This window comes from Lonchura striata, chromosome 1 (assembly GCF_046129695.1).
Source record: "Lonchura striata isolate bLonStr1 chromosome 1, bLonStr1.mat, whole genome shotgun sequence".
Lineage (NCBI taxonomy): Eukaryota > Metazoa > Chordata > Aves > Passeriformes > Estrildidae > Lonchura > Lonchura striata.
Window position 1 is genome coordinate 136604831 of NC_134603.1, and position 26544 is coordinate 136631374.

The 26544-nt window shown below is 39.4% G+C and overlaps 1 protein-coding gene across 3 annotated transcripts in view; it reads right to left on the minus strand.

The window, feature by feature from the left end:
- Positions 1–23432, minus strand: part of ST8SIA6 (ST8 alpha-N-acetyl-neuraminide alpha-2,8-sialyltransferase 6) — a 45429-nt gene extending 21997 nt beyond the window's left edge. The window contains exons 1-4 of one of the 3 annotated variants that reach the window (XM_021551698.2): positions 23221–23432; positions 22910–23005; positions 13931–14029; positions 8353–8439 (exon numbers count right to left, since the gene is read on the minus strand). In XM_021551698.2, the coding sequence (XP_021407373.1) occupies positions 8353–8439; positions 13931–14029; positions 22910–23005; positions 23221–23315 (377 nt within the window). In that variant the 5' untranslated portion in view covers positions 23316–23432. Of the gene's footprint in view, positions 1–8352; positions 8440–13930; positions 14030–22888; positions 23006–23220 lie in introns of all 3 variants that reach the window. The other 2 variants (XM_021551697.2, XM_021551699.2) reach the window with 2 other exon arrangements.
- Between the last annotated feature and the right edge of the window lie 3112 nt (positions 23433–26544).

Consider the following 26544-nt stretch of genomic DNA (forward strand, 5'->3'; position numbering starts at 1 on the left):
CAATAGAAACATTTTACTTAGATCAAATCATGACACAGAATCCCACTGTGCTCAAGCACCCCTGTACAGAGCTCCAGTGGGAATGCATGTAACCTGCAGACAGCAATACCCATGGCAGTGTATTCAGCAATCTGCTCACACAGGATTTTTACAAACTCTGACACGTGGTAATCTACAACTGCCAGCAAATGATGAGGAAGGGGTAGAAACTGGGCGGTCTAAGCAATCCATTACAGCAATTTCATCAGAGTATTAATGTCATCCATATGTGGTCTGTCAGGAGGTGCTGACTCACTGAAGAGCATTTACTTCATAAGATTAACACATGTATCCTACAAAGGCTTTATGTGAAGAGTTGCAAAGCCAAGACAACATTTTAACTCCTGTATCATGCCACCTGGAGAGAGGGAAACTTAAGATGGTGGGATAAGAAATAAGGGTCAAATCATAACAGCACCAAACAGAAGTAACTCTTTTTGGGGGACTAGAAAGTGATACACATTGTCTGTTCTGACTGGGAGAAAACCCTGAGATAGGGAAGCAGCTTTTGGAAGATAGGATGCTTCTATAGGGCTGAGCATCCATCTCATACCTTTCAGAACATGAATGTAACTTACAGTAAGAAGGTTTAAGTTCAGCTTTCATCAGAGATTGCAGGCTTGCCCTAGAACAAAGGGTGTTTATGACCCAGTCATGCATGACAAGTCCAGACTGAAGGTGATCCTTGAGTCAAAGTACCTAGATTTTGTAGGGCACTAGTTTTGGAAAATATCTCCTCTGTAGCAGAGGTTATTACTGACAGTTTCTTATTTGCAGAAGCCTTTTCCTCCAACATTTCTCTTGCAAGGATTTGGAAGCTGAGTGATATCTAAGAGTTATTTTTAAATCCTGAGGTATAACTCCGAACACGGACACTTTTTATGCCAAGATAAGTAGAAAGGGAGTTGATTGCATTTCCAAGAACCATCACTTGTAATAAGTGAGGAACAAAATCAGAACCCGGAAAAAGACTACACCATTTTGACTGCTAATACATATCTCATAGGACTGAACAAGTACAGTCAGAAGTTTAGCCAATAACATAAGTGGAGGGGTGTGCTGCCTTTGTCTGGGAAGTTGTGATCACATCAGACAACAGAGTCTTAAACAGTTGCACTGAAGAATGTTTTTTGTTGCTCAGCATACACTTTCACTGAATTTTTTCCTTTTTGGCTGAAGGATGCAGGACCCAAGTTTGCATCATTTTTCAGTTGGTACAGAATTTTGAACCTAAGGTATGCAAATAATTTCTTCATGTTCATGGCCACTGAGACCTTACAGAAATCCTGGTTTCTTGAAGAAAGTTACCAAAATTGTATGGCTTGTGAGACAAGCCAAATACGTTATTTTCCAACTGCTATGCAGTTTTTCCACGCTGAACTGTCGGCAGTAACAGAGGGCTGTTGCCTTGATTACACATTTCCAAACTTTTCTGCATAACACTTTATATGGATAGTCCACTGTATTTAGTGGAATACACATGCTCTAAATATGCTGATAGAGTTTCTTTACAGCTCCTACAAGTTCTCAAGTAGCCAAGACAGCAGCAAAATCATCTACCTTGGTTCTGTGCTAGTATGAATATATGCATTTTAGCTGATTTGGGCCTTCTGTACAAGGCTGCATGTGCCTGCTGACAAAACACAGTGTGCACATATCCTGAAGATACTGCAAATATCTCAACATCTTCAACAACTCAGTGTGGACCAGCCACAAGGGCTAAAATAATCAGTGGTTAGACAAGGCTTAGCAGACTCTCTCAGGTGGTTCAAAAGCCAGCACTGCCCTTACTCTGAGTGATATTGGAAAAATATAATGAGTGTGAAATTTGTCTTTATGTAAAAATCTTCTTCAGTTTAAAAACTTCCCATTACACCAAACTTTTTCCATTGAAAATGCTTTGGTATGACACCAGTGCCTGTGGATCTGTGGCCTGAGGGCATTTGTCATTGCTGAGAACAATATGAAGTATTTCACTGTTATTATGCATTGGACTAAACTGGGGTGGGAGGAGGAGAAAAATGGATGGAGAAAGATGCTGTCAAAATATCAAAATATTCAAAACATTGTTAAAATAATAAATGCTCAACTGTCCTTTAAGGCCATGGTGGGAAGGGTGAGGAAAACAATTTTAATTTGCTCTAAAGAAAGCTTAAGTTCAGTATCAGGAAACACACTAGAAGAGGTTACCTAGGCAAAATGCAAAATTTCAACAACTGAAATATTTTAATAGTGATGAAGACAAACTTTTTCCAGTAATGGTGTAAATCTACTTGATTTTAAGTCACCAATTATAAACATCTAAAAAGTGAATGTTTGTTTGCAAAAACAGTATCATATCAGTCCTGTTATATGCACATTATTGACACCAGCAATGCTTACACAGATGTATCTCCTTGTGGATTTTCAGTTACCCTAGACACACACACACAAAAAATCCCATAAAAGAGAATCAAACACAAAGTAAAACTAGCAAATATTTAAAGCTGTAACTCCTGTGAGCTAAGTGAACATCACAGCACAGCTTGTAAAGTCATTTGAACAAAGAGCAAAACATTCAAGTGACAAAAGTCCGTGGATGACTATAAACCAGAAAAAGTTTTGTTAAGTTTGTTTTAATAGTTTACCTAGCTTACATCTTTGTAATAATTTAGTTCATGTGAGTTATTGTGCTGTATATGTAAAGACATCAAGACTTTCTGGTTTCATACTGCAGACTGTTGTGACAGTAGAAGTACCCACAAAAAATTCCACTATGTAACAGCAAAATTTCAAGGGCACAACCACAAAAAGGAAGACTATTTTTTATCTATGTACATTGCTGTAGTATTTTATAATGAGCAAGCAATTATCTTTTTGTACTGCACTGAGGGATCTAGACCATGACACAGGTATGTCCAGGCTCTTGTCAATACAAGTCAATGTGTCAATAAAAGTGCAATGAGGCATATTATGATATATTCCAAAATTAGGACAAAAATGGTTAAATCTGATATCTGAAACAGTAATGTTGAAGGGGAAGGCTACACTGACAGCCCTTGAACTTCCTATAAATGAAGTAACATCATAAATGTCTAAGACAAAGAAAGCCAAAAGGGTTGAATCTGAAATCAAGGCTGAATATGTAAAAAGTGTAATAAAATTTTCAAACCAAAGACTATTTAAAAAGTCTGCCATGAAGACATAATTAGCTCCGATTCCTATAAGTAGAATCTAATCCAAAATTAGATTCTACTTATAGGAATCCTCCATCCTTTAGAAAAGTATATAATAGTCTGTACACCAATTAAAAGATTCAAGCCTTGCTTCAAACTGTCACTAATTACTATCTCTCCACCCATCTCTTTCTCTCCTGAAATAAAATTTATCTTTGAATATATACTTATTATTTTACATATCATCTATGAAATCTGTCCAGCAAATGTACTTAATCTCTTTGCAGTCTGAGTTCTGTGTACTTTTTTGTACATTGGAAGATTTCAGAGATTACAGCAGAAATATTGATCTGTTTAGTGTTAGAAAAGCTATTGATTATGTGGTGGTGCAAGCTTATATAAGCATAAATTGACCTTACAGTGTATTTTATTTGTGTTTCAGCTGATGTTCATTGCAGTACACAGATGTGATAACCAATACTGTTATATGGGTTAGAGTGTAGTTTGCAACAAAACAAATCTCTTCAAGAAATGGTATTCTATAATCTGCAGGAATATTTAACACACACTTTTGAGAAGAGATATTAAAGTGGGAAAAGGGTAATAGAGGTCAAATAGAATAAAAAGGAAGAGGGAAAATAACAGGACATGGAAAATGGTTTATTTTTTATCTCTTCTTTTTATGAATATATGTTCTTTTTTAAAATAGTAATGTTCCTTTAAAAAGGAAAAAAAAATCTTTTGGTTGGGGGCAGCATTCTGCCAGCTAGACTTCAGTGTAAAATCAAGAATTTTAAAACTGTGTTTTACACCTAGGAATATGATTCTCTCTTCATTATAAGATGCAAATAAGGTTTGTCTGGAATGGTCTTTCCATGGGGAGAGGGCCCAGTCCCCACAGCTCACTATTTTAGTGTGATACCACTCCTGAGGTGCTGCTGCATTGCTTTGACAAGCTTCAAGCTCATTCAGCCCAGAAATACAATGCTCAGAGGCTTCTCTGAAACACAGCATCTGCTCAACCTTTCTCCCCTCATTTTGAGGCCTGTATTAAATATTTTGTAGCTTTGTGCAAAAGCTGGAGTCACAACTACTTTGGAAATCTGCAGATTATTTGATACTGTCGGTATATAGCCCAAATGAGAGTAAAATAAGCTTGAAAGTCTGTAAAGCATAGACATGTGGAGGTGTAAAAAACAATTACAGCTTGCACTTAACTAGGCCCTGTAATTTGTTGTAGTAATGAAATATTTCTTTAAAGCAGAAAACCTTAGAAGAATACTAATATAATAATTAATATTCAGGTTACCTAGGTAACTTGAGACTCTGCTGAGTGTAGCTAGAAGATCCTTTGCAGACAAAGCTACCCAGTACAGTTTTTTTCCTTAGACCTTTAAGGATGATCTCTCCAGGCAGCTGTGAGATTATTTCCCCCACTTTTCCAAGTTTCTACAAAGTTTCTCCCTTACAGAAAAGGCACTTGTTCTGTCTAAAACAAGTTAGAGGTGATGTAAATATGAAAAGGGAGAAAGAATTCAGGTGGTCTTAGAAACAAAGGCATAATGTGGAGATGCTAGATGATTGAAGAGCCATAATGAACAAAATAAATTTTTTAAAGGTCAAGAGAAGATTCATTTTATAAAGGAAAGGCCAGAATAAAAAATGTTTTCTATATATCTCTAGAAGTAAATGTTGGAGTAAGACTCCAAAAATCACTGTCAGCAGGATGCTACTTACACCAATGACTGACAAATACTACTGTGGGGCACAATAAATCTTAACTAGATTTCAAGACCAATGAACGAAGTGCTTGCACTTGCTCCTCTGAGGGCAGCCTATGTCTGACAATGCTGATGTCACCACTACAGACACTAAAATAAGTGAAATGCCAGGAGATTGGTTCCCTGACAGAGTCTGGACAAAAATCAACCACAGAAGAGTGACTGAGAAATGGGAGGTATTAAAGAGAACATCATGGCTTGTACTTGCTTCCTTACTCTCCCTGATTTTGAGAAATGCATGTGTAAACATCACGTAGCCGTCAAGAACCAGTGAGCGCTGCCAGAGAGCAACCTAGCCAAGAGCATGTGAGCCAGCACAGCAGAGCAGCTTTAGAGGGAGCCACTTGGGAAAGAGCAGCCCTCTGACAACAAATGGACACATTCTGCACAGCTGCATGACAAAGCTGAGCCAGGTAGTAGAGGGTCAGCCTGGAGTCCTGCACCCTGCTCTCCAACAGTGAGTTGGCAAAAACACTGTAGTTTGTGCCAGACATGGCTGTCAGCTGTAACTCTTTTGCCAAATAAAAAGACAAGTATTTCTTTCCTGAACTGCACTTCTAATTTATATTCTTTTATTCGGCCTGGATCTTCTGGGAGAGCAGCTTACAATGAGAATGGATGTGTACTCCTTGGCACACAGTGCTGTCTTCTAGGAACACAGGAGTTACTGGCTTAGATCACATATTCCTTCACTCCACTAGCAGCATGCTGGAAGCCAGCAGCAAAAGCTGCAAAGCAAAACACAGGAAAGCTTCTCTGAAAAATTAACTACCCAGGAGAAGCTGCTCTTGAACCTTATTAATTAGAGGTTAGTGTATGCCCTGAAGCATAAGACATTAAATCCCTTATAAATATGCATGCCTGTTCTTCAGAACTTCAGGATAATAGAGAGATGTCATAAAATTGATGCCGCGCCTGAGAAGCATCTAAGCGTTCACTGCATTTAACAGATGGACAAACAGGAAAAGAAGTCAAGTAGCTTCTCTGCAGTCCTGTGAGCAGGCAAACTTCTGGTGGCACTGGCAGGTGAATAATGTGACACAGCTTTAAGTTTCTCCTGCTGAAGATGGCTGGCTGTAGTACCCAATTTCTGCTGCACAGCCCCTCAGAGATTAATTTCCTCTTCTGCAAATGGGTGTGTTTATCTACCTACTTAATGAGATTTTCAGACTGTAAAATATTTGTATTACACAGCTATTACTGACACTAGGCTAAGTCCAAAAAGGGAAGAGATCTACTGCCCAGTGATTATTAATTCATTTATTTCACTACAATTCTATAACTTTTTCACCCCCATAGCTCCATGAATGTATCATTTCTCAGCTAAAGTGCCCTTCCAAAGCTAGTTGGAGGCTTAAGTCTGATAAATTTGGAAGTGCTGTAAGCATGGAGATTTGGCCAGAAAATTTTATATAAAATTTGGTTTTCTTTTAAAAATCTTTTTATTTTAAAGACTCTATTGACCAACTGCTAGGAGCCTTGAAAATCTCCAGTATGGTCATGGATTAAGGACAACTGTAAAATTTTAATATCCTATTTCCAAAAAAAACCAACAGAGAAGACTGAGAATGAAAAGAAAGACAAGACTTATGCAAAAGTACTCATCTTTGTAAAATAATCATTCACAATGCCCTACACCAAAGCAGCAGTCCTTAGTCATGTCAATGGAAATCTTTGATGACATCAAATCAGATCAAATTTCAGGAACAGGATACATAGTACTGTCATCAGAATTGCAGCATGGGTTATGTACATATGAACTAGCTAACACTCCAGCTAGTTTGGATGTTAAAACCCAAGAAAACCATAACAGCACAGCCCTTGAATGTTGATTCAGTAACAAGTTTGTCCAGCCTGTGCTGAACCATGGATTTTAAAAGATGGTTTTCTTCTGCTTGGTATATGACCTAAATTAAAGTTAGTAAGATCACCTCAATGCACATAGAGTCCACACTTTTCTGGCAGCTTAGTGCATCCGACAGTTTTGCCTTTCGAATTTTTCCAGTTTGATCATTGGTTGCTTAACCTACCTTGGCTACTTATGACCCACACTCCTTGCTGGAAGCCAAAGACAGCACAAGGAACAGCAAGCATCCTGTACTTGAGTCTTATATGTTTCAGATGCTTGATTCCCATAGCCCTAGAAGATGTAGAAGCTGGCCCAGTGCAGGGGAGATTATATAAGTAATAAATGAAGAAATCAGGCTGGACAAAGGTGTGGCTACATTGCCACTGATTCAAACACCTAGTACAGCAGAAGCAGTGGCAAATAGCTGGTATGTGGTAGCTGGTCCATTTGGAAGGAAGGGAAGTTAAAAAAATAAACAGATTGGAAAAGAAAATGCCCAAATGTAGCAGGATGGGGAGCAGGTAAGAGCAGCTTTATCTCCTGTCAACTCTGTGCAAGACACTTGCCTGTTCTGAGATGGAATGGGCTGCTTTACAGCTCCTTATCATGCTTGATAGCTCTGTGCACAGCTGAGGCCTGAGTCATTACAAAGTTTCTTTAACTTTGTATAAACTCCTACCTCAGCTTTGGGAAACACCATTAGTCAGTTATGATACACAGCAAACACAGCAATTTATGTTGCACAAAACCCTTTAACCGCCCCCAACCCAAAACTACTTCTTCCGAAGGGATCATGCTGAGCACGTGGATATTAAGCTCTCAATGCTAGTTAACTCCAAAGAGTTGGAAGATAAGTCAGTTTATTTATTTTTAACAATCATGACGGAATCTTTAATTATGATCCATGTAAAAATATAAATCAAGAGAGCTTTTTTCCCTGAAGCAAGTAGAGATGGCACAGTGAAGCCGTTTTTTAGAACCAGCACGATTTCCAAATGAGAGTTTAGGCTTTTCAGAGCTCACCATCCCTACTGAGCATGTCCTTCTGTGCCATCCCAAAGAAGGACAGATGGAATAATGTGCTGTCATGCTCAGGGGCCATGACATGCAGTGACAAACCTAATGAGTGCCGTGGGCACTTCTGCAATAGAGGCAATAGTCTTGAGGTAAGGAACACACTGCCTCATTATAGCCTTTTATCAGAGTGCCAATTCAAATGGACAAAATAGAATTATCAATACTTTTTTTAACACTGTAGGGTTTATGCCAGGAATATTTTAATTAATTTAACTTAAGTTAGTTTACTACTCATTATAGTGAAAATAGATGAAATTACTTACGTAGTTCTTTTATTCTACTCAGTTTGCACAGTTAAATTCCAACAAACAAGAAGAGATGCAGCATCAAAATATTAATAGAAATTATTACAAGCAATACAAAATTATCTGTTTAAAAGGGAATATTTAAATTTATGGCTTGTTAGAAAAATCTAGGGTAAACAGTTTTTCTATGAGACAATGAAAATTACCTGAATTTTGTAGATTCTTCTGGTTTCCTTACCCAGGTGCAGTTCTGCAGTTTTGTGACTATATGAAGATAATAATCTTCTGAGGATCTAAAAAAAGAAACAGCAACAAACACTAGAATACATATGTATGTATATTTAGAAACAGTCTTTTAAAACATTCAAATTATGCATTTATTAATAATAATGTGCATGATGCATATATAATAGATTGCTGTTAAAATTCCATGACCTATTTTATTTTTGTAATTTGTAACAGCACTATCCTCATTTAACTAGCATGACCTATTAAACATCTCTTCTTTGTATTGATGTCCTAATGAACTTCAGAAAGTTTCAAAAGTACATTTGTTTCAAACTTACATAACTATAAACACTTTGAAGTTATTAGAAATCATCTCAAGTGCAAAATTCCAAAATAATATAAATAATTCCCTCGTACTTGGTGGTTTCAACCTTAAAAGTATTTTGAAATGTGGCTCTTGGTGGCCAAGATGAAACATAACATTTCTTACACCTTTTCTTTCCTTTACTTCAGAGTCCTCAAAGCTCAATCATCTAAAGACAATAGACCAATATTTACAAATGTAATTTTTCCTTTAAACTGTTTGTAAAATAAAACAATCTACTATTTTACATGATCCAGAACTTTGGTTACATTGCTACAAATAACCAAAAAGCTCTCCACTCTTGAAAATCCATTAAAGAGGTTTAAATTTGTTCATAAGTCAAATACTTTGTAACATGAAAGTCAAACGAATTAAGACATTTTTTGCTTTCATGTTCAATGTTACTACTTCTCCCATTTGAGCCTGGATCATAATACAGGTTTTTAAAAAACAAAAACTGACTTAAGATAACTGGAGGAATAGGAAGAAAAGATGGTATGGATGTCATGACTAAAATTCTATGGGATTCAAGTCTCCATACAAGAACTAACTTGTATTATTATAATAAAAATGGCTTAGTGTCAAGCCAAACCATCATGAATTTATTCAAGCTGTCACTCAGAAGTGTCTATTTTGAACAGTTTTATGAGAGTTGGGATTGCAAGAAATGTCAATTGTTTTTAAGTGGAACACAAGAATTGATAAAAAGCAATATATAAAAACACTCTTGTGGTTGCAGCAGCAGAGGTCAATTATCTGAAAGCTTCCTTCTCTCTGTTACACATTTGAAACAAACAGATTGTTTGCTTCATAAAATGACTGCAATTGCTAAAGCCAACTCGTTTATCCTATTCCAAGTAAAATCATGTCCAATTTCCACATGGGAAAATAAATTCTAATTTTAAGAGGAATGTTGCATTAAAACCGATCTCTGGCTCAAGTTTGCACCTGTGACAACATGTACAAGTTTCATCCTCCACACTTCGCAAACTCTTAATGGAACTAGAAGCTTATGACTAAACTGATTCTACTGAGCCCTTCACAACTCAAGAGAACTCAATAGGCAGAAGAAGAAAAAAACCTAGTTTCATTGCAGCTGTAGCTGATCTGACCTGGTGCAGTTCCATTCTTTCTCCTCCCAGCCCAACTGCCTTGTGTCACTATGGGTACTTGCCTCACTCCACCCCTGTATTTCTTTTGCCAGGTTTTGCACTTGCCAAATGCCTTCATAGGCCACTTTTAGTACCAGGGCAAAAAAATAATCCAGAAGGAAAAGGATATGCATATACATTTTCTTCTTATTGTGTTAAACCAGATAAGAATGATTCCATCTAAGACCACAGCCAGTATAAGCAAATAGTGATGGAAATGGACAAACAGGGATCAAAGCCCTCCTATTTTGGCAGCTGCCTGCTGGTATGTGATCAGCCTTGGAACTGCAGCCATAGAAAATGTAACTACCATCCTGCTGAAGCTGATCCCTAAATTGAGTCACTATGTGGTCAGACAAGTGTCAGTAGGAATACAGGGCAGGGAGTGTTTGTGGGGTGAAGGTGAGATAAAAACACAAAACCAAAATAGCCAATTCTGATGTTGAATAACTCATCTGGTTTCATTCCTTAATATAAACAAGAAATCACTCTTAGATGCTTGAACTTACAAAAAATTCTAGAAATTAATAGGATAACAGACCATGAAGAGTTATTTATGCTTTCGTTACCCAAGAGAAAAAAAAAATATAGAAAAAGTAAATTCTAGCCTAAAGACATTGATAAGACGAAGATAAGAGTCAGAAATGAAATGAAAAATTACCATCTATTCAGAAAGAAATTGCATGGACTGACAGTTTTTTAGTAAGTTACAGGGAAGCATTTGGCAGGGAGAAGAATGAAAGCATAATCCATAATGTTAGTTCTGAGACCTCATAGGAAACATAGGCACTCACTGTAAGGGCCCTCTCATACTTGTAACAGAAAATGCACTTAGGGTAAAAACACCAAGCACAAAGCAAGAACACTGCAGCCTTTCCACAGCTGTCTCTACTGGATGGAACTGCTCTTGCTGGGAGGTATCCAAGATCACCAGTTCACATAGGAAAGCACCATTTCCAGGTCTTTACAAGCCAGAACACCAACTATGCTCACCCTATGCATCCAGTTTAGCTCTCTCCTCTTGTGACTTACAAAGACACTGTGGTCTGTCAGAACTTGTCTTTACCAGCTGGCACAGTGCCACAGGCAGCACAGACATCCCAGCACGCTGTCCTGGGGGACAGGAGCTCCCAGCTGTGGCAGCTCTGCAAGGCATCTGCTCACACCAGTAAAAGGTTTCTATGAAGTTAACTCCAACACAGACAATATTCCTAGAAATAATTTTTTAAAGACTCAACATGAAGCTCTGGGATTTGCTGCAGCTGGGTTTGCAGCCCAGGAAACTTTGTTTTCCTCTCAGAAAGCCAGTTTTAGCATTTCCTGCTTTAAAGGAGGCTTGGGGATTCACTTCTCTAAATGAATCAGTTCAGGTTATCAGGGAATCATTTCATGACTCTGCTGTAACCCAGACAGTCATCTTCTCCACTCTTCCATTTTAAGGAGCTGGCAATTACATATATTTCCACTGGCACCCAAGAGCCTACAGCACATATTCACTGATGCTAAAAGGGTTTTATTATTAAGATAAAAAAGGCTCAGGTAAATTGAACTATAAAAATACTTGGACAACACAATGATTACAGTACTGAGAAGAGTGAATGAATGAAACATGGGGTATTTTGTCATGTTTTTGTCTGCCAACTGCACCACAACCGTTATAATAATTTGCTGTCCTAGGAAACTCACTTATACTATATGAGCCTGACTAACAAATAACACCTGGAAGGCGTTTTTATTTTTTTCCCCAGAGTATTTGTCAGGTAAGAAGTGACCTTCTATGTTAACTGCAGTGGATAAGGTGGAATTACTATTCACAGTCGAAGCACTGACAAAGTATTAGTATCTTCTAATTTTTGGCAGATATCAAAAGGACAAGAGCAAGGACAAAAGTGTAGCGATAGTATGGAGACAACAGGTAAAATGTCAGAACAGACAGATGCAGTCTCACTGGTTATTTGCTAAAACTAAATACCAGCTTGTAAAAAAGGTATTTGAATTAGAAGGAAGATTGAGCAGCAGGAGTGAAAAAAGGATACATTTCTACTAAGCAGTTTATGTTCAATATGGAAACAAATAAGAAAAGCTGTGGCATGAAATGCAAAATAAGGGAGGCTCTGTCTTGCCTCTGGACACTTTAACACTACCAAAAAAAAAAAAAAAAAAGTCAGTTTTATAAACCCTCAGGAGATTGTATACAGGGCTTGCTCTAGAATAATAATGGAAAACTGCTAGCAAAACTCAGCACTTCACACTTTGTCACCAGCAGCACATACTTGGCCATAATAACTTCCCAGTTACACAGCATTTCTTACTATCAAATCATTTGACAAACTTTAAATCAGTATTTTTTTTTTTCTTCTTCCTTTCAACTGAAGAGGCAGAAGTGTCCAGAATGTCCCTGCAGGTCTAGAACTGCAATATAAAGCATTTATATACCACAGCCATGGGTCACACCTTGAAAAAGCAACAGAGTCCCTGGAGCTCCTCTAAGTGAAGGTCAATCCTGCAATATTCATGGCAAAAAGCAATCCCTTGCTCCTTTTTTTCCCAAGCATCTGTTTCTCTTCCTACCTGCCCAATTCATCTTCTGCCCCATTAAATGGTACAGCACCTTTCTCCTTAACCACAGAATAAAGGTCTTGTACTTTGTAAAGTTCCTCCCATAACCTCAGCTCCAAAATGTTCTCAATATGAAGAGCTTATCTCCAAAGACTATAAACCTCTGCAATGTGTGGGATAAACAACAGCAATTATTTTGCTGTAAGTAGATTTTGAAAGCAGTATAGTGACTTCGTTTCTTTCCCTTGGTGTTAATCACTCAAGTTTTCAGTCAACTGCATTCTTTGTTCTCTGCCAGTCTATGTTTCAGCTCTCACTATCAGTGCATCAGTAACATAGTGTTCTAGCACCTTTCAAAAGAATAAAAACTTCAGTGACAATGTTGCTGAAAGAGGTGGAATACTGATGGGAGAAGAGGCTGTAAAGAAGGGAAAAAAAAGAATAAATAAATAGGGGGGAAAGGAATAAATAAATAAAGAAGTAATAATAAGAGCAAAGACAAAATGCTGGGAATATGATGATTTAAAGAGAGGTGAAAGATCTTTAAATGCAATATATAAGTGAGGAGCAGGCAGAAAGGAGAGTAAGTTTTCAAATCATCATTCAATGGTTTTTTTTGGCATTAAGGAAAAAATTGAGTTCTCCAGTATTTTGAATGGGGAAAACCATATAATTATTTCCAGCTCATCTTTTATCTCATTCCATTTATCTTCTCAAATGGAGGGGAGTCGGGAGGGAAACTCCCAGCTTTAAGGACAGCAGGGCACCATCCACTTTAAGCTGCAACTCAGTCCTAATGGGAAGCCTTTCTTACTTTCAATGTTTTATTTATTGGTGCATCAATATAGGAAAAGATGTTACATGTCAAAAACAATGGCTGCTTCTCAGCTTTACACTTTGAAAAGTGACAAGGAATTTGAGCAGGACTGATATCAAAGTTGGATTTTTCTACATGCCAGAAAAATACAGAACAGCAAGTTGAAACCCAAAATTAATTTGGGGTGTTTTTTTTCCAATGTGTCTAAAATTAGACTGTTAGTTTCCTGTGGACTTATAATCATAATGCAACTAACAAGCAAGTCTTTATATTAGTACATTTCCAAACTTCCTCTAGTCAGCAATGCTGAACAGAATCATTAAATGAAATTGCTCATAAATGGAGGAGGGTTCACCAGTCAGGGAAAAGACACTCAAAACTTAATTTATACCCCACACTTCTACTCTATATTTTTGTGAATAACTTGAAATTTAATGTTGTTAACTGACAAGAAGAAATCTTGTATTGTAAAAATAAAAAAGTTAAAATCCCACCTTGAATAAATCTTATCCATGTAAAAGAAAAAATACAGCAAACATTGGTTGAACAAATCTAGCTTTCTGTTGCATAGCTCCACATTAATAAACCAAGAATTATGTAAAAAAGGACAATCTTTTACCCTTCTATTTAAAACAAACAAAGCAGAAAGGATAGCAAACACCTACCTTTTCTTCTTGATAGATGATGACAAAATGTTGTCCTGAATTGCTTTACATTTTGAAGCCTGCTCAAACTGGTAAATTCCATTTTTATTATGAGTTGTCCTGTTTAAGGGGAACAGGAGGTGAAAAAGCAATAAACTATAAAAGAGAACATATTCTACCAATGTTGTCACATTTACTTTGCTATGACAATAAGATTAATAACCGTTGATTTAGCTGGAAACATTACCAAACAAATCTTATGGACTTCTATTGTGAAGCTCCTATTATTAAAGGCGAGTTTTCTACTAGGCACTATAAAGTATTTGGTTCTTTAAAATAACCTTATTTCATAGTCTGAATTATATTTTCCACTTTACACTGTAATCAGTAAATGTAATTTAAAAAAATAAATTAAATTGAAAGCATCTTGAACATTAAGTTTTGAAGATATTTAAAATATTCTCTAGTAAAATATTTAGCAGATGTGATTTCCTAAAATTTTGATGAAATGCAATATTCATAGTGAATATAATATATAAAAGAAAATTTGCACAGGTGAAGTGGATCTTTGACCTTAACTTACTGACTCAAGCATACTTCCTGCCTTGTTTATTCTTTATTTACACAGAAAGATCAGATATTTGTAAAAGGAACTAAGGCAAGTGCCAGATAGTGATCTTTAATTCCTATCTTATTTTCATCAAACTCCATGTGTGGTCCTCTTGCTCTGGGCAGCTGTTATAGAAGGCTGAGATGTAAATTAGTAAATGACTGAGATACCAAGGTCTTATTCCATTCACCTCAGTTCATCCTCTATCTATGTCCAACCTCATACAATCACCCTCTTCTAGCATCAGCCTTCACTCTGTGGATTGCTATTTATCATAAAGATTTTTCCCCGGCATTATTTTCCTTGCCCTTAACCGTGTTCTTCCCTGTCACTTCCCCCTCCTCTTTGCTTCTTTCCACTGATTCATTACAAGATCCCTTGGATATTGCATCCTATTTGCCCAAAGAAGTAGAAACACAGAAGACAGAGACACTGTGTGCAGTTCTTAGAGAACAACTGAAACATCTCTGTACAGAGGCAGTCACACACAAAGAGAAAGGCCTTCCTGCTTCGCTTTCTGCTTCTGAGCCATCACTGCTTTTACTGACAAGGATCAAAACTCCATTGCCTTTATCTCCTACAACATGGAGACCCCTTAGCAACAAGATTTCTGACAGGCTGATTTTGAAGACCTTGCTTGGCTAAAATGCCATTTCAAGCCACAGAACCACAGAGTGGCTGAGGTTGGAAGGCATCTCTAGAGGTCATCTAGTCCAAACTCCCTGCTCAGGCAGAGCCACCTAGAGAGGGTGAGCAAGGACTGTGACCAGGTGCTTTTGAATATCTCCAAGCATAGAGACTCCACAACCTACCTGAGCAGCCTGTGCTAGTGCTCAGTCACCTCACAGTTAAAAAGTGATGCTTGATGATCAGAGGGAATCTCCTGTGTTTCAGCTGGTGCCCACTGCCTCTGTTTTATCACTGGGCACCACTAAGAAGATCTTGGCTCCATCCTCTGCACCCTCCCTTCAGGTACCAATAAGGTCTCTCCTGAGCCTTCTCTTCTTAAACGCTTCAAATAAGAAGACTGACTGAAGAAGAAAGAGAAGAATAAATGCTTGTTTATTTTGCTACTGAACTGACTCTCATGGTCATAGCTGACAGGGAAGGAAAGAATCACCTTTTTTTCTTCTTTCCATTGCCCATGAATTTTTTAGAGTTAGTCACCACTAGCAGCAATTCCCACAGGATGTAGGCTGCCAAGGAGAGAGAACAGCCCTCTTAATTTCTTCCCACTACCAATAAATTCTTCCCAGTATACACTCAGTGCCCCTGAGGAAGTATCCAGTCTATATGCCCCTTGTTGAGGAAAACAGAAGACAACACAACATAAACCTCTATCCTTTCAGTTCTGCAGTGACTTCAATAGATAGTAACAGCTGGCACTGCCTACTGAGAGCTCCTTGGCTGCCTTTGCATACAGCTCTTTATCTCATTTTTTCTCAAGGAGTGAAATACAAATAGCAGAAGGCTCTCAGAGCACACAGTTCAGAGCTAAGAACTCTGCAGATCTCACACAGCAAGTGCTAGCAAATATTCTACCTACAAAATTTATGTACACAAATTTATTGCAGCTTGGTCTGAATGGTTCTGTCTATCTAGAACAACCAGGTAGGTCCTTTCCAGTTCTCAAAGAAATTTAGTTAGCACTACATTATGCTTCCTCTCTCTTGCTCCTTGTAACTCAGTTACATCAAATTTTTATTCTGCAGCTGCAGCTTAAAATAAGAGCAATGGCTACAGGCAAAAGTTTAGCTGCCTAAACAGCATCTTAAAGAAATAGAAAGAAAAAAAAAAACCAAAACAACAAAAAAAACCTATTGATATAAGCCAAGAACACATTACTGCTGCAAATAAGCCTTTCATTATAACTAAAACCTAAGATGCTGATGCTGATTTGAGAAGCAGCCTCAGCCCTTCTGAGCCACAGCTGGCCAGAAGAGACCCTGTCTAACATGTGAAGGCTGCCAGGTGCATGCCCAAGGCAGAGCAGGCAGGTTTGATCAGCTCCCTGCGAGGTGCGTTAGCAAAGTGGCAAAGCATCAACATTCTTTCATAACTCCGTGCAGACAACTATTATAAGTCCTTACAGCTTCCTATTATTTTTTGTCTTGAGATCTGTGGGGCAATGACTAAATATTCTCTCAAATACAAGCTTTACTCCACAGACTTTTAGTCCTTTTAAAAATTCATAAGATCTTGGCAAGCAAGTTGCCTCATTTTTTAATATGCAATTGTTTTTAAGCAATCATTTTCAAGACTTGAAAAATTCAAAAAAGAGGAAGTCAGAAAAAAAGAAAGAACAAAATAATTCCCTATTCTGTTTTGTCATTAAAGCCTCATAATCACTTTTACAGCCACATCATAGATCACCAAAATGCTTCTTCTGCAGCTTTTTATACATAAAATTTACTCAACCTACTTTATGTGGTGCAAAAGGTACAAAATGAAAACATTTTATTTGCAAGAGATGTAAAACTCATTCCATTAAAATTTAATTTTCTGAATTTCTGTTTCACTGTCAGAGTGGCCTCTGCTTCACAAGTGAAATCTTTTTGCATTTAGATAAAGATGGGTGTGCAAGAGGCAGTCCAGACTTCTGCTGCATTATTCACGGCAAAGTTGTGCAGACATCAGACTCAGATTAAATTTCTGCTCATTTCAGACAATTGTGCAAGGCAATATTTACCACTAAATGAATTTACCTGACCCAGAGGATGACAGTCTTGCTCACTACTTAGAGCAGCACTACAGCTTCTGTAATGAAATCAGTAACATGCCTATCAACGCAGATATCAGCTACGTTCAACTAATTTTGTGAACTACTAAGCTAAATGAGAACTTGAAGCACTAACATTCTGTTGGCTTGAACTCATAAAACTGATGATATAGGGAAATTTCAGCTGTATTTTCCCTAGGGCTTAACCAATCATATTGGACTAAATCTGAAAAACAGGGTTTTTTTAATCATATATGAACAGCTTAAGGACCACATACTTCCTATGGTAATTCTAGAAACTCAGGAAGTACACCATCTGTACTTTAATAAATCCACAGTAGATTAAGACCATGTGCCTTATCTATCAGCACGTTTTTATTCTATATCTTGCTCTCAGGAAGACAAGCAGATCTTTAAACTGTAAAATTGTTTAAGACAAGATTGGAATCCACCTTTAGACAGAAATTATATGGAAAGTCCTTTTGCTGCTCCTGCAGCATTCAGTCCTGAGGCAATAGGGACCCTTATTGCAGGGAATCACCAGAGGGGTATGTCAAGTAAGACAGTATTCTGAGGGAGCAGAAAGGTACAGGCAGGAAAAGCAAAGGCACAGCCTTTAAAAACAAAACCAAACTCAACCCCAGTTATCAGAGTAGCAAAATGGGATGAGCATAAGATGGAGGAATGGTAGGTAGGAAAAAAGGCAGATGGAAAAACTGGTGCTATGAGTTATACTGTAACACAAAGATTAAAAGGTCACTACTCTAGATGTCCCTCAAAATCAGATAGAAACAAAGAATGTGGGATGAGATATTCAAAATTTCTCAGACCTGAACCATCTGGCAGCAGTAAAAGCAACAAAGATTTCACTTTCCTAGTAAATCCACACTTAAAGTATGGGAAAATCCCACTCATTGGCTATTCACTCCATACCCAGCAGAACAAGTTGCTGCTCTTTTCTATAGCTTCTTGCTCTTGTCTGAAGGGGCACAAGAGTTCTAAACATGCTCCAGCTCAGCATCTTCAGCTAAAAAGGATAACTTCTGTAGGCAAAATTGCACATTTTTATCAGTCTACCAAAATGGCACTGAATAGCATTATCCAGATTGTGAATATCTTCTGTCTTAAGCTCTCCCTTGAGGGGACTAATTTATATTTGAATATCATCATCTGTTAGTTGAATACTATTTAAAAACCCACAATCCATACTTCCATAGGAAGGGTGCTCTTAAGTGCTGTCTTTGATACTATTTCTAATTAATCAGATGATAAGAATATAGTGATGCTTTTAAAGTTCACAACACCTTGATTAATAAGGCAATACACAATTTAAATGCTTGGTGAAATGGACTATAAAAATGGCTTCATAAAACCACAGGAGTAAGAATTTGTCTTGAAACATTAATCACAACAACTGTTAAAGGGACTGATCCTACTATCTTTGTTCAAGTTCCTATAGAGGTATTGCTTATCTAAAGAATGCTAAATCTGGTCTTTACACAAACTGCATCTTTAAATTATTTGAAAAACCCTCCAGTGCATTCACCAGGGTTATGTACAACAGATACTTTTTATTTATAAAATCTATAAACTGCATGACAGGTACATGACAAGCAACATTCAGAGCTTCATGGTAGGTGAAGTGAAAAGAATAAGGTACTTACACTAAAATCATGTTACAAGGGCACACAATAGAATGACAGAGCAGTTTCACTTGGACCAAGTAAAAAGAAACCTTTCACCACTGTCAGAACATAAATGTGTCCTGGCAGCAGCTTTCAGCTGAACACCTATTCATTTAGACAGAACTAATACATAAGGCATGGGTTCAAAATGTGCTCCTAAAATATGTCTGCATGCATCACTTGGGAATGAAGGGGCAAAATATTAAGAGAGCAGTAAAATTAATAAAGTGGACCCCCACTGCTGACTAATCTAAACCACAGCAAATTATTTGTGCAATACACTAGGCTACTCCGTAATTGTGGTATTAGCCTGTGTCTTCTTTCCCTTCTGACTGCCTGAATGCAATATTTTGTCAGTAGACAGAATGTACAAGTCTCTGTAGCATTGTTAATTAAGTATAGCTGTTTATTTCCTAGGCCTGCATACAGATCTGCTGCTGAGAGAGGAATTGGAGAAATCAACACTATGGAACACTGTATTAATACTAACTTGTTTACACATAGCTTCTCAATCACTTTCTCCCACTGTTCAATTACCTCAGTGGTGTTTACACTGTGATTGCCTTGGACCTGCAAAGACAAAAAGCAAGCTAGGGAAATAGTAAAGGAATGCCTTAACACTGGCAACACAGACTAACAGAGTAAGGTAGTCAGTTCCTTAGGGTACTTCTGCCTTGTAACTTTTATATAAAGTATACATAAATAGTGTTATTTTGACTTCCCTTGCAGGACCTGGCATTATTTATCTGCTGCATATTCCTGGGTAGTATAATAGGAGTTAGAATTTCTGCCTAAATTTAACCTAGTACACACTAGGCCTCATAACAAGGAAAATACTACCTATCTTCTCTTACTATTTTCATTTTCCCCTGGTAAGCACTAGCAGTATTGAGCCTTCTGTTCTACTATTAACAAATATGCCTGCACAAACACAGGTGGGGAGAGAGGAAAGGAGAGAGGGAAGACCAAGGGTCTAAAGGTGGGGAAAATGCAAGATTTCTTTTTCTGATTGTAGTGTTGAAAATACGAGAACTATGTACTTAAGAAAATATAAATTGTACTCACAGTTACAGCTTGAAAATAGAGAGGACAGTATGAGACATAGGAGAATTTACCAGAGAACATACTACTGCAGTATCAGTGATACTGGTTCCATGAACAAGTCTGGGGACTAATAGACATATCTTACTAACAGTGGCCTTTATTTTCAGTAAGAAACCCTACTAAGAGGCACAGTAGGCTGTGAAATAATCTAAAACTAGATGTGCAAGTTGCACTGTAGAGGCAGTCACATTGCTCCAATTAGCTAAGGCTTAACAAGAAAAAGGGGTAAGCAGTGTCCTGTAAAAGACAAACCACATCATCAAGGTTTTTACTTAGACACAGATCTCCAGAGAACTTTAGCTGCCTAGTCACCATGTATTTAAACACTGCTGCACATAATAGCTGCCTAAATATCTAAGAGAGTCTGATCCAATCCCCTGCTTTTCATCCTTTCATCCTTCAGTTTCATCCTTTTAAAAGAATTGCTCAAAGTAGAAGAACAGATTAGCTTTCAATACTGCAAGGTAACAGAATAATAGGGCCTTAGAGATTCTTTGGGAGATGTCTGGTTACACATATGCCTCCAACAGCAAAGAAAATAATGATAACAAAAAAGATTAGCTTGTGACTGTGAAGATTGTCTAGATTACTTTTACTTAGAGGTCAAGGATAGTGCCTAGGTTTTATTTCTTTTTCCTTTCCTGGAAACATCCATGCACATCCTCATACTCTTATGGAGGAAAGGACATTGCTGCCAATAACAGAGCAATGCCATTCAAGTTATCAGGGTTGTTTAGGAGAACCACACTTCCCCACAGCACATTGGAATCTAATTCCTATTGACCAGACCATCCATCTCCATCACTGAGGGATTGGTTTGAACTCCCTGAATGAGTCCAGATGCTCTCTGGATCAAACATCTCCAGCATGGCCCTCAGCCAGGCCCAGTCCAGCTGCTGTCTGGATCAAACCCCTCCAGCATGGATCCCTGCCCAGTCTTGCTGCTCTCTGGATGAACTAACAGCTCCTGGTCAGTCCAGTCCAGCAGCTCTCTCTCCTTTCTGATTAGCCACAAACTCCTGTCAGGCCAGCTTACTGAGCATAGTCACTCAGGTGAGAAAGCACATCCACTCTTGGATTCAGCTGGCAAGACATCTCTCCAAAGACACTACGGTTTCAGAGGCTTGAGTATATTGAAACTTTCTTTGATGAATTATTTACTTGACACACTTTTGCAGCCACTTAGTCATGAAGAAATACAATTTCAGTCTGACAAAAAGAAGCTTCAAATTGGTGCCAAAATCCTTCAAGTAGAATAAGGAAAAATACATATTTAAAATCACAGTCTCACTTGCCCTATTACAGAGGTTAAAAAATGTCATGGATTTTCAGACCTCTTTGGTATGCGTTGTTTCTTTCATCGCTCCAGTTGTGAGTGTACTAATTGGGAAATAGACTGTTCTCTGAAGTGCTCTCTGCCAGCATTTCTAGTAAATTCAACTCCATGGTATAACACAGAGAGCTGAATGAAAGGAGATGCAGCTCAGAAAGTAGCAGGGAGGAGTGTGAGGAGATGGGCCAGGGGGAAACCACAGACATAGCCCAAAACAGAGTGAAGAATGGAGTAATGGCTACAAAAAAAGAAAAGCAGAAGAATACATACTGCAAGAAACAATATCAAGAGGGGGAAAGAAGAGAAAAAAAAGCAAAAAGGGAAAAAATGAGACCAAAAGAGAAGCAGCTAGAAGCTCATAACACCATGTAGGAACATTTGCAGAATTCTGTTCCTTTTCTTTCACTCTAACTTTGAAAGACGCTATAAACATACAGCTTGTGAAAATTTTAAATATTGAGGAAGAGAGCACAAGGCTACCTCATCAGAAGCATCTAAGAAATGCACTGTTAGGGTACATTGCAATCATTACTACAGCTAACATCACTTGCATTCACTTTGGGAAAGCATAGGCTGTCAAATTCAGCTAGAGTGAGTGAGACGGTGGCCTCAGTAAGGTTAACTGCACTGTCACCATTGTCTTTAACACATTGTCTTTAACCAGGACACCATAGTTTCTGTGAAAGACCCAATTCTAAGTTCTTTCTAATTTTTGACCATAATATATATTTTGACCATAATATATATTAACATATAGTCATAGTAACTGCAAAGGTAATAATGCCATATAAAGTAAAAGAAGGAAACAAAAATATTTCAAAACTACTTCTTACATAGTATTGATCTCATGTGTGGATTACACCACTATCTTCTGCACTGTTAGTTTTCCTACAGTCTGGGGACTCAAGAGCATGAAAACAATAGTCATTACTATTGAAGCCTGTATGTTTCACAACGTTTCAGAGCTGACTTTACAAAGTATCTCCATATTAAACTTCACAGTATAAAATAACAGGCTGTAAAGCAAAAATCTACACTGACCTAGAAGGTCAATGCACATGATCAAGTGAATGGGCTCCCACAAAGTACAATACCAACCCGAAACTAAACAGGCTTCGTATGCCTTGCCTTCACCCTATGGATTGTAAATGATAAATCTGTATTTTTAACTAAATACAGATTACAAAAACAGTAACAGCATTACCCAGCTCCACCTTCCTGGAAAGAAGAATAAAAAAATACCTGGAATGTGTCATTCAGCAGGCACTTTTTGCATCGTACACTAACAAAATTGCTCTATGCAATATTTTATGGGGCTCAAAACCAACGGCATAGTGACAACCGTCAATTAAAAAAAAAAAAAAAAACAAAAAAAAAACATGAGCAAATAATTCACAATAGCTACAGCAAAGTGCCATTTGCTCTAATAATCTCTAACGCTCTCTCTGATCAAGCTGCCGAAACAAAAGCAAGAATGAACCGGAGCGAAGGGAATTTCAGCTTTGCAGACCCGACCTCACGGACCCACCTGCGGGCGTCCAGCCCGTACCTGTTCTCGGTCCGAGGAAGGGGCGTCAGGGGAGACCTGAGGGCTCGCACCACTTTCGGCGTGACAGCCGCTACTCCTGCGTCCTCCTCCCAGCCCCTGCCAAGCGAGACGGGAAAACAAAGTTGTCAGGACCCGCCGGTGATCGCACATCACCCGGCGCGACCGGCGCCGCTCTCCTGCCCACGACCCGCGCCGAGCCCAGAGCGAGCCGGGGGCACCCGCCAGGCTCCGCCGCGCCCCGCGGGGCTCGCCCCGCTCCTCCGCCCTCCCCGCGGCTCCGGAGCGCGGGCGAGGCCGCCCGGCCGCCCTACCTGGCGCGGAGGGGCTGCTGGCCGCCCAGGCGCAGGAGGCAGCCGCCCAGCAGCAGGCTGCCCAGCGCCGCGGCCAAGGCGATGACAGCCCGCATGGTGCGCTCAGCGGCGGCGCCCCTCGCAGCTACGGCCCCATAGTATTTAAGGGAGGCTGCGGGGAGGGGGAGGCGGCCATGGCAGCCACAGGGTCTCTGCGCTCCGCCCCTCGCCCGCAGCCCTGCGCCGCCGCCATCGGCTCCCGCCGCGCCGCGGGCCCGGCCCGCCGGTGCTGGCGGGGGGCGGCCGCGCTCGGCCGGCGTGAGGGCGGCCCCGGGCGACCTTTGCTGACGGGCCGTGCCGGCGGCAGCTCGGGGCGCTTCCCGGAGCCCCTCCCTGTGTCCAGGGCGGAAATCCAGCGGGGGACTGGAAACTGTCCGAACTTTAATGGGGGAGAGGGGCGCCGTGCGGGACGGCGGCGGGCGCGGACTGCGGGGCTTGCCCGGCGAGGGCGGGCAGCCCTGCCCCGTGGCTGGGGTAGTGAAGCCGCTGCTGCTTCAACAGCTCTTTCTCTGAATTAAAAAATAATAGTCAATGTGCCCTGTGTTTTGTCTTATAAAAGGTATGTTATAAAAATATGTATATTATGGAGGAAATTACCTTGCATGGAGCACTGTGTAGCTCTGCCCACCCTCGCCCCCCCAACATAAGAAGGCTGAGAACCTGTTCAGAGGAGGGCCATGAACAAGAGTTGAGGGATGGAACACCTCTGCTGTGGAGACCGGCTGAGAGAGCTGGCGTGGTTCACCTGGAGAAGGCTCTGGAGGGCCTCATTACAGCCTTCTGGTATCTGCAGGAGGCCTACAAGAAAGCTGGAGAGGGACTTTTTAACAAGGGTATGCAGTGATAGGACAAGCAAGATGGCTTTAAACTGAAGAAGACGGGTTTAGATGGAATATTAGGAAAGTATTCTTTACTGTGAGCATAGTGAGGCACTGGAACAGACTGCCCAGAGAAGCCACGGATGCCCCATCCCTGGAAATGTTCAAGGCCAGTTTGGATCAACCTGATTTAGGGGAATGTGTTCCTTCTTATGGTGAGGGGTGGTTGGAAGTAGGTGGTCACTTTCAACCCAAAATGTTCTGAGTCTATGATTTGCCGTGGTTTTGGTAAAGAAATGTTTCTGTAGTAAGTTTGTATCTTTATACCTGAAATTGCATTCAGTGTTGCTTTCACAAGCCAGCCACTGGTATGAGAAACCTAGTAAGATGACAAGGTGCAAATAACTGGGTCCACCTTATTAAAAGTGGGTAGAAGAGATGCTGTGACTTACAGCAGCCTTTCAATCATGAGCTGACATCTTGTTTTTTTGTTTTTGAAGATTCTTCCCTATCCTTCATGTTTTCTGTATCTGTGAACATTTCCTTAGCTTTGGAGCTGCTGCTCATCAAACAATAACTAGAAAGTCTCAAAATAAGAGCTCTGCTGCAACTGTATTAATGAAACGACACAGACTTGGTATTGTGTGTGGTTAGATGTGACAATAAGAAGCAGCATGCCTATAGTGCACCAAAGGAACGGCACAGCACCATCTGTGATTGTGATGGGGTATGCAGGGAAACATCTAATGATATTTTTGGGGCATTTATTGACTTGCTGGTGAGCAGGGCTGTGGGTGCTGGTGTGAGGGAGCTGGAAGCAGTTGACTGACGTCCTAAGGGATTGCAGGTATCTGACTGGCTCATTGCACAGTTCCCCTAGGAGCACAGCTCAGTTGTCTTTGGCTTTGAGGTACTTAAAAGCCAGTGTGAAGACTTCTGCAGCCTTGAAGAAGATTGTTTTGAATCTCAAACCAGCAAACTTCTGAATTGTTCTGATTGAATGTAAATGTCTGCAACAGGAAGGTGATTCATCACCACTCCCCAAAAGTTTGCTTTGGGTCTATCCTATAAAACCAGTTGACACTGTATACAAATAAGTCGGAGGCCAACAGTCAAGCTTTTCAAGGTATGTGTATATTGATCAGCAGATATTAGAAATATCAATACCCCATCACCTCTGTGAAACATGAAGGCTCCTGCTTATGTTTGTGGATATCATTAGCTATTTTCTAATACCCATTAAATACCCTATGTAAAACAATAAGTATTTCATCTTAAAAGCCTAGTAGTATTAGTGAATGAAAGAAGACTAAGAATTACAGTCCAGAAAAATACTTGGCTTTTGCCCTCACTGTTATTTCCTTCTGCAATACAGTTTTCCTGTGAGTCCTGAGGTATCACTGTCAGCTAACCCATGGGAAATTTAGTGATGCCACTGAGGACATAATATTTCAAGTTAGAGGTTTGCTGCCAACATTAGTCTATAATACCAGTAAGGATTTTTTTTCCAAGATCAGAAGGTTAATCTTTATGTCATATTAAAGTTCTTGCAAAGAAAATGGGAAGATTATAAACTGAATGTGTTTAGATTAGACTTGGCACTTGGTGCTTGTTGTTTACTAACAAGTTTACAAACATGTATTGATTGATTGTCACAGTATCTTTAAATGTTACCAGACTTAATTTTCTGTCACAGCAGCTTAGTAGAAAGGTTAAGTGATCCTACTAAACGCTGAGGTAAGAATCAATGGTGAATCAGAATTCAAATTTAGGAATGTTGGATTCGAGAGACCAAGTTTTTCTTACATGGTGTTGCCATATCAGAAGTGATGGTGTCAGGTAATGTACTGTAGAGGGTCAAAATTATAAAGGTACAGGTGCTGAAGATGGCACAGGAAAAGACAGAGACTTTACAGTGTACGTAGAGTCTGTCCCATGTTGTCATCCTCCTCACAGCTGGAAGCTGCTGCATTTTGGCAGCATCCCCCATCCTCTGATTCCCATTAGCTTCTGAAGTCAGCAGGAATTGATAATTGCTGGCTTGCACAGAAGGAAGAGATCACTAATCAGTCAGGTGGTATCATCATGACTTTGTTACTGAGCTCCTACAGCCCTACTTAGCTGCTAATTTGGAAAAGCAAAATGCAGCCTTGGTTATCATCCATGAAAGGCTTTTGCCCCCCAGGTCAGCAGGATTGCATCTCAAAAGGAGTCTGGTGGAGGTGCCTGTAGGGCTGCTGGTCACATGGAGCCAGCTTAGCCTTCTCGTTTCCAGCAGCTAAATCATATTAAGAAGCAATTAATGTTCATTAAATGCTTTCCTAGAGCTGCCTTCTCATCTAAGCAATGGCTGTCATAGGGATGTTAGTTATTGCAAATAGGAGGAGAATTGACTCTTACAATTAAAAAGAGAGAGGTACTAAAGATGTTCAGTGAAACTGGAATCCCATGTTCTGGGGAAGTATGA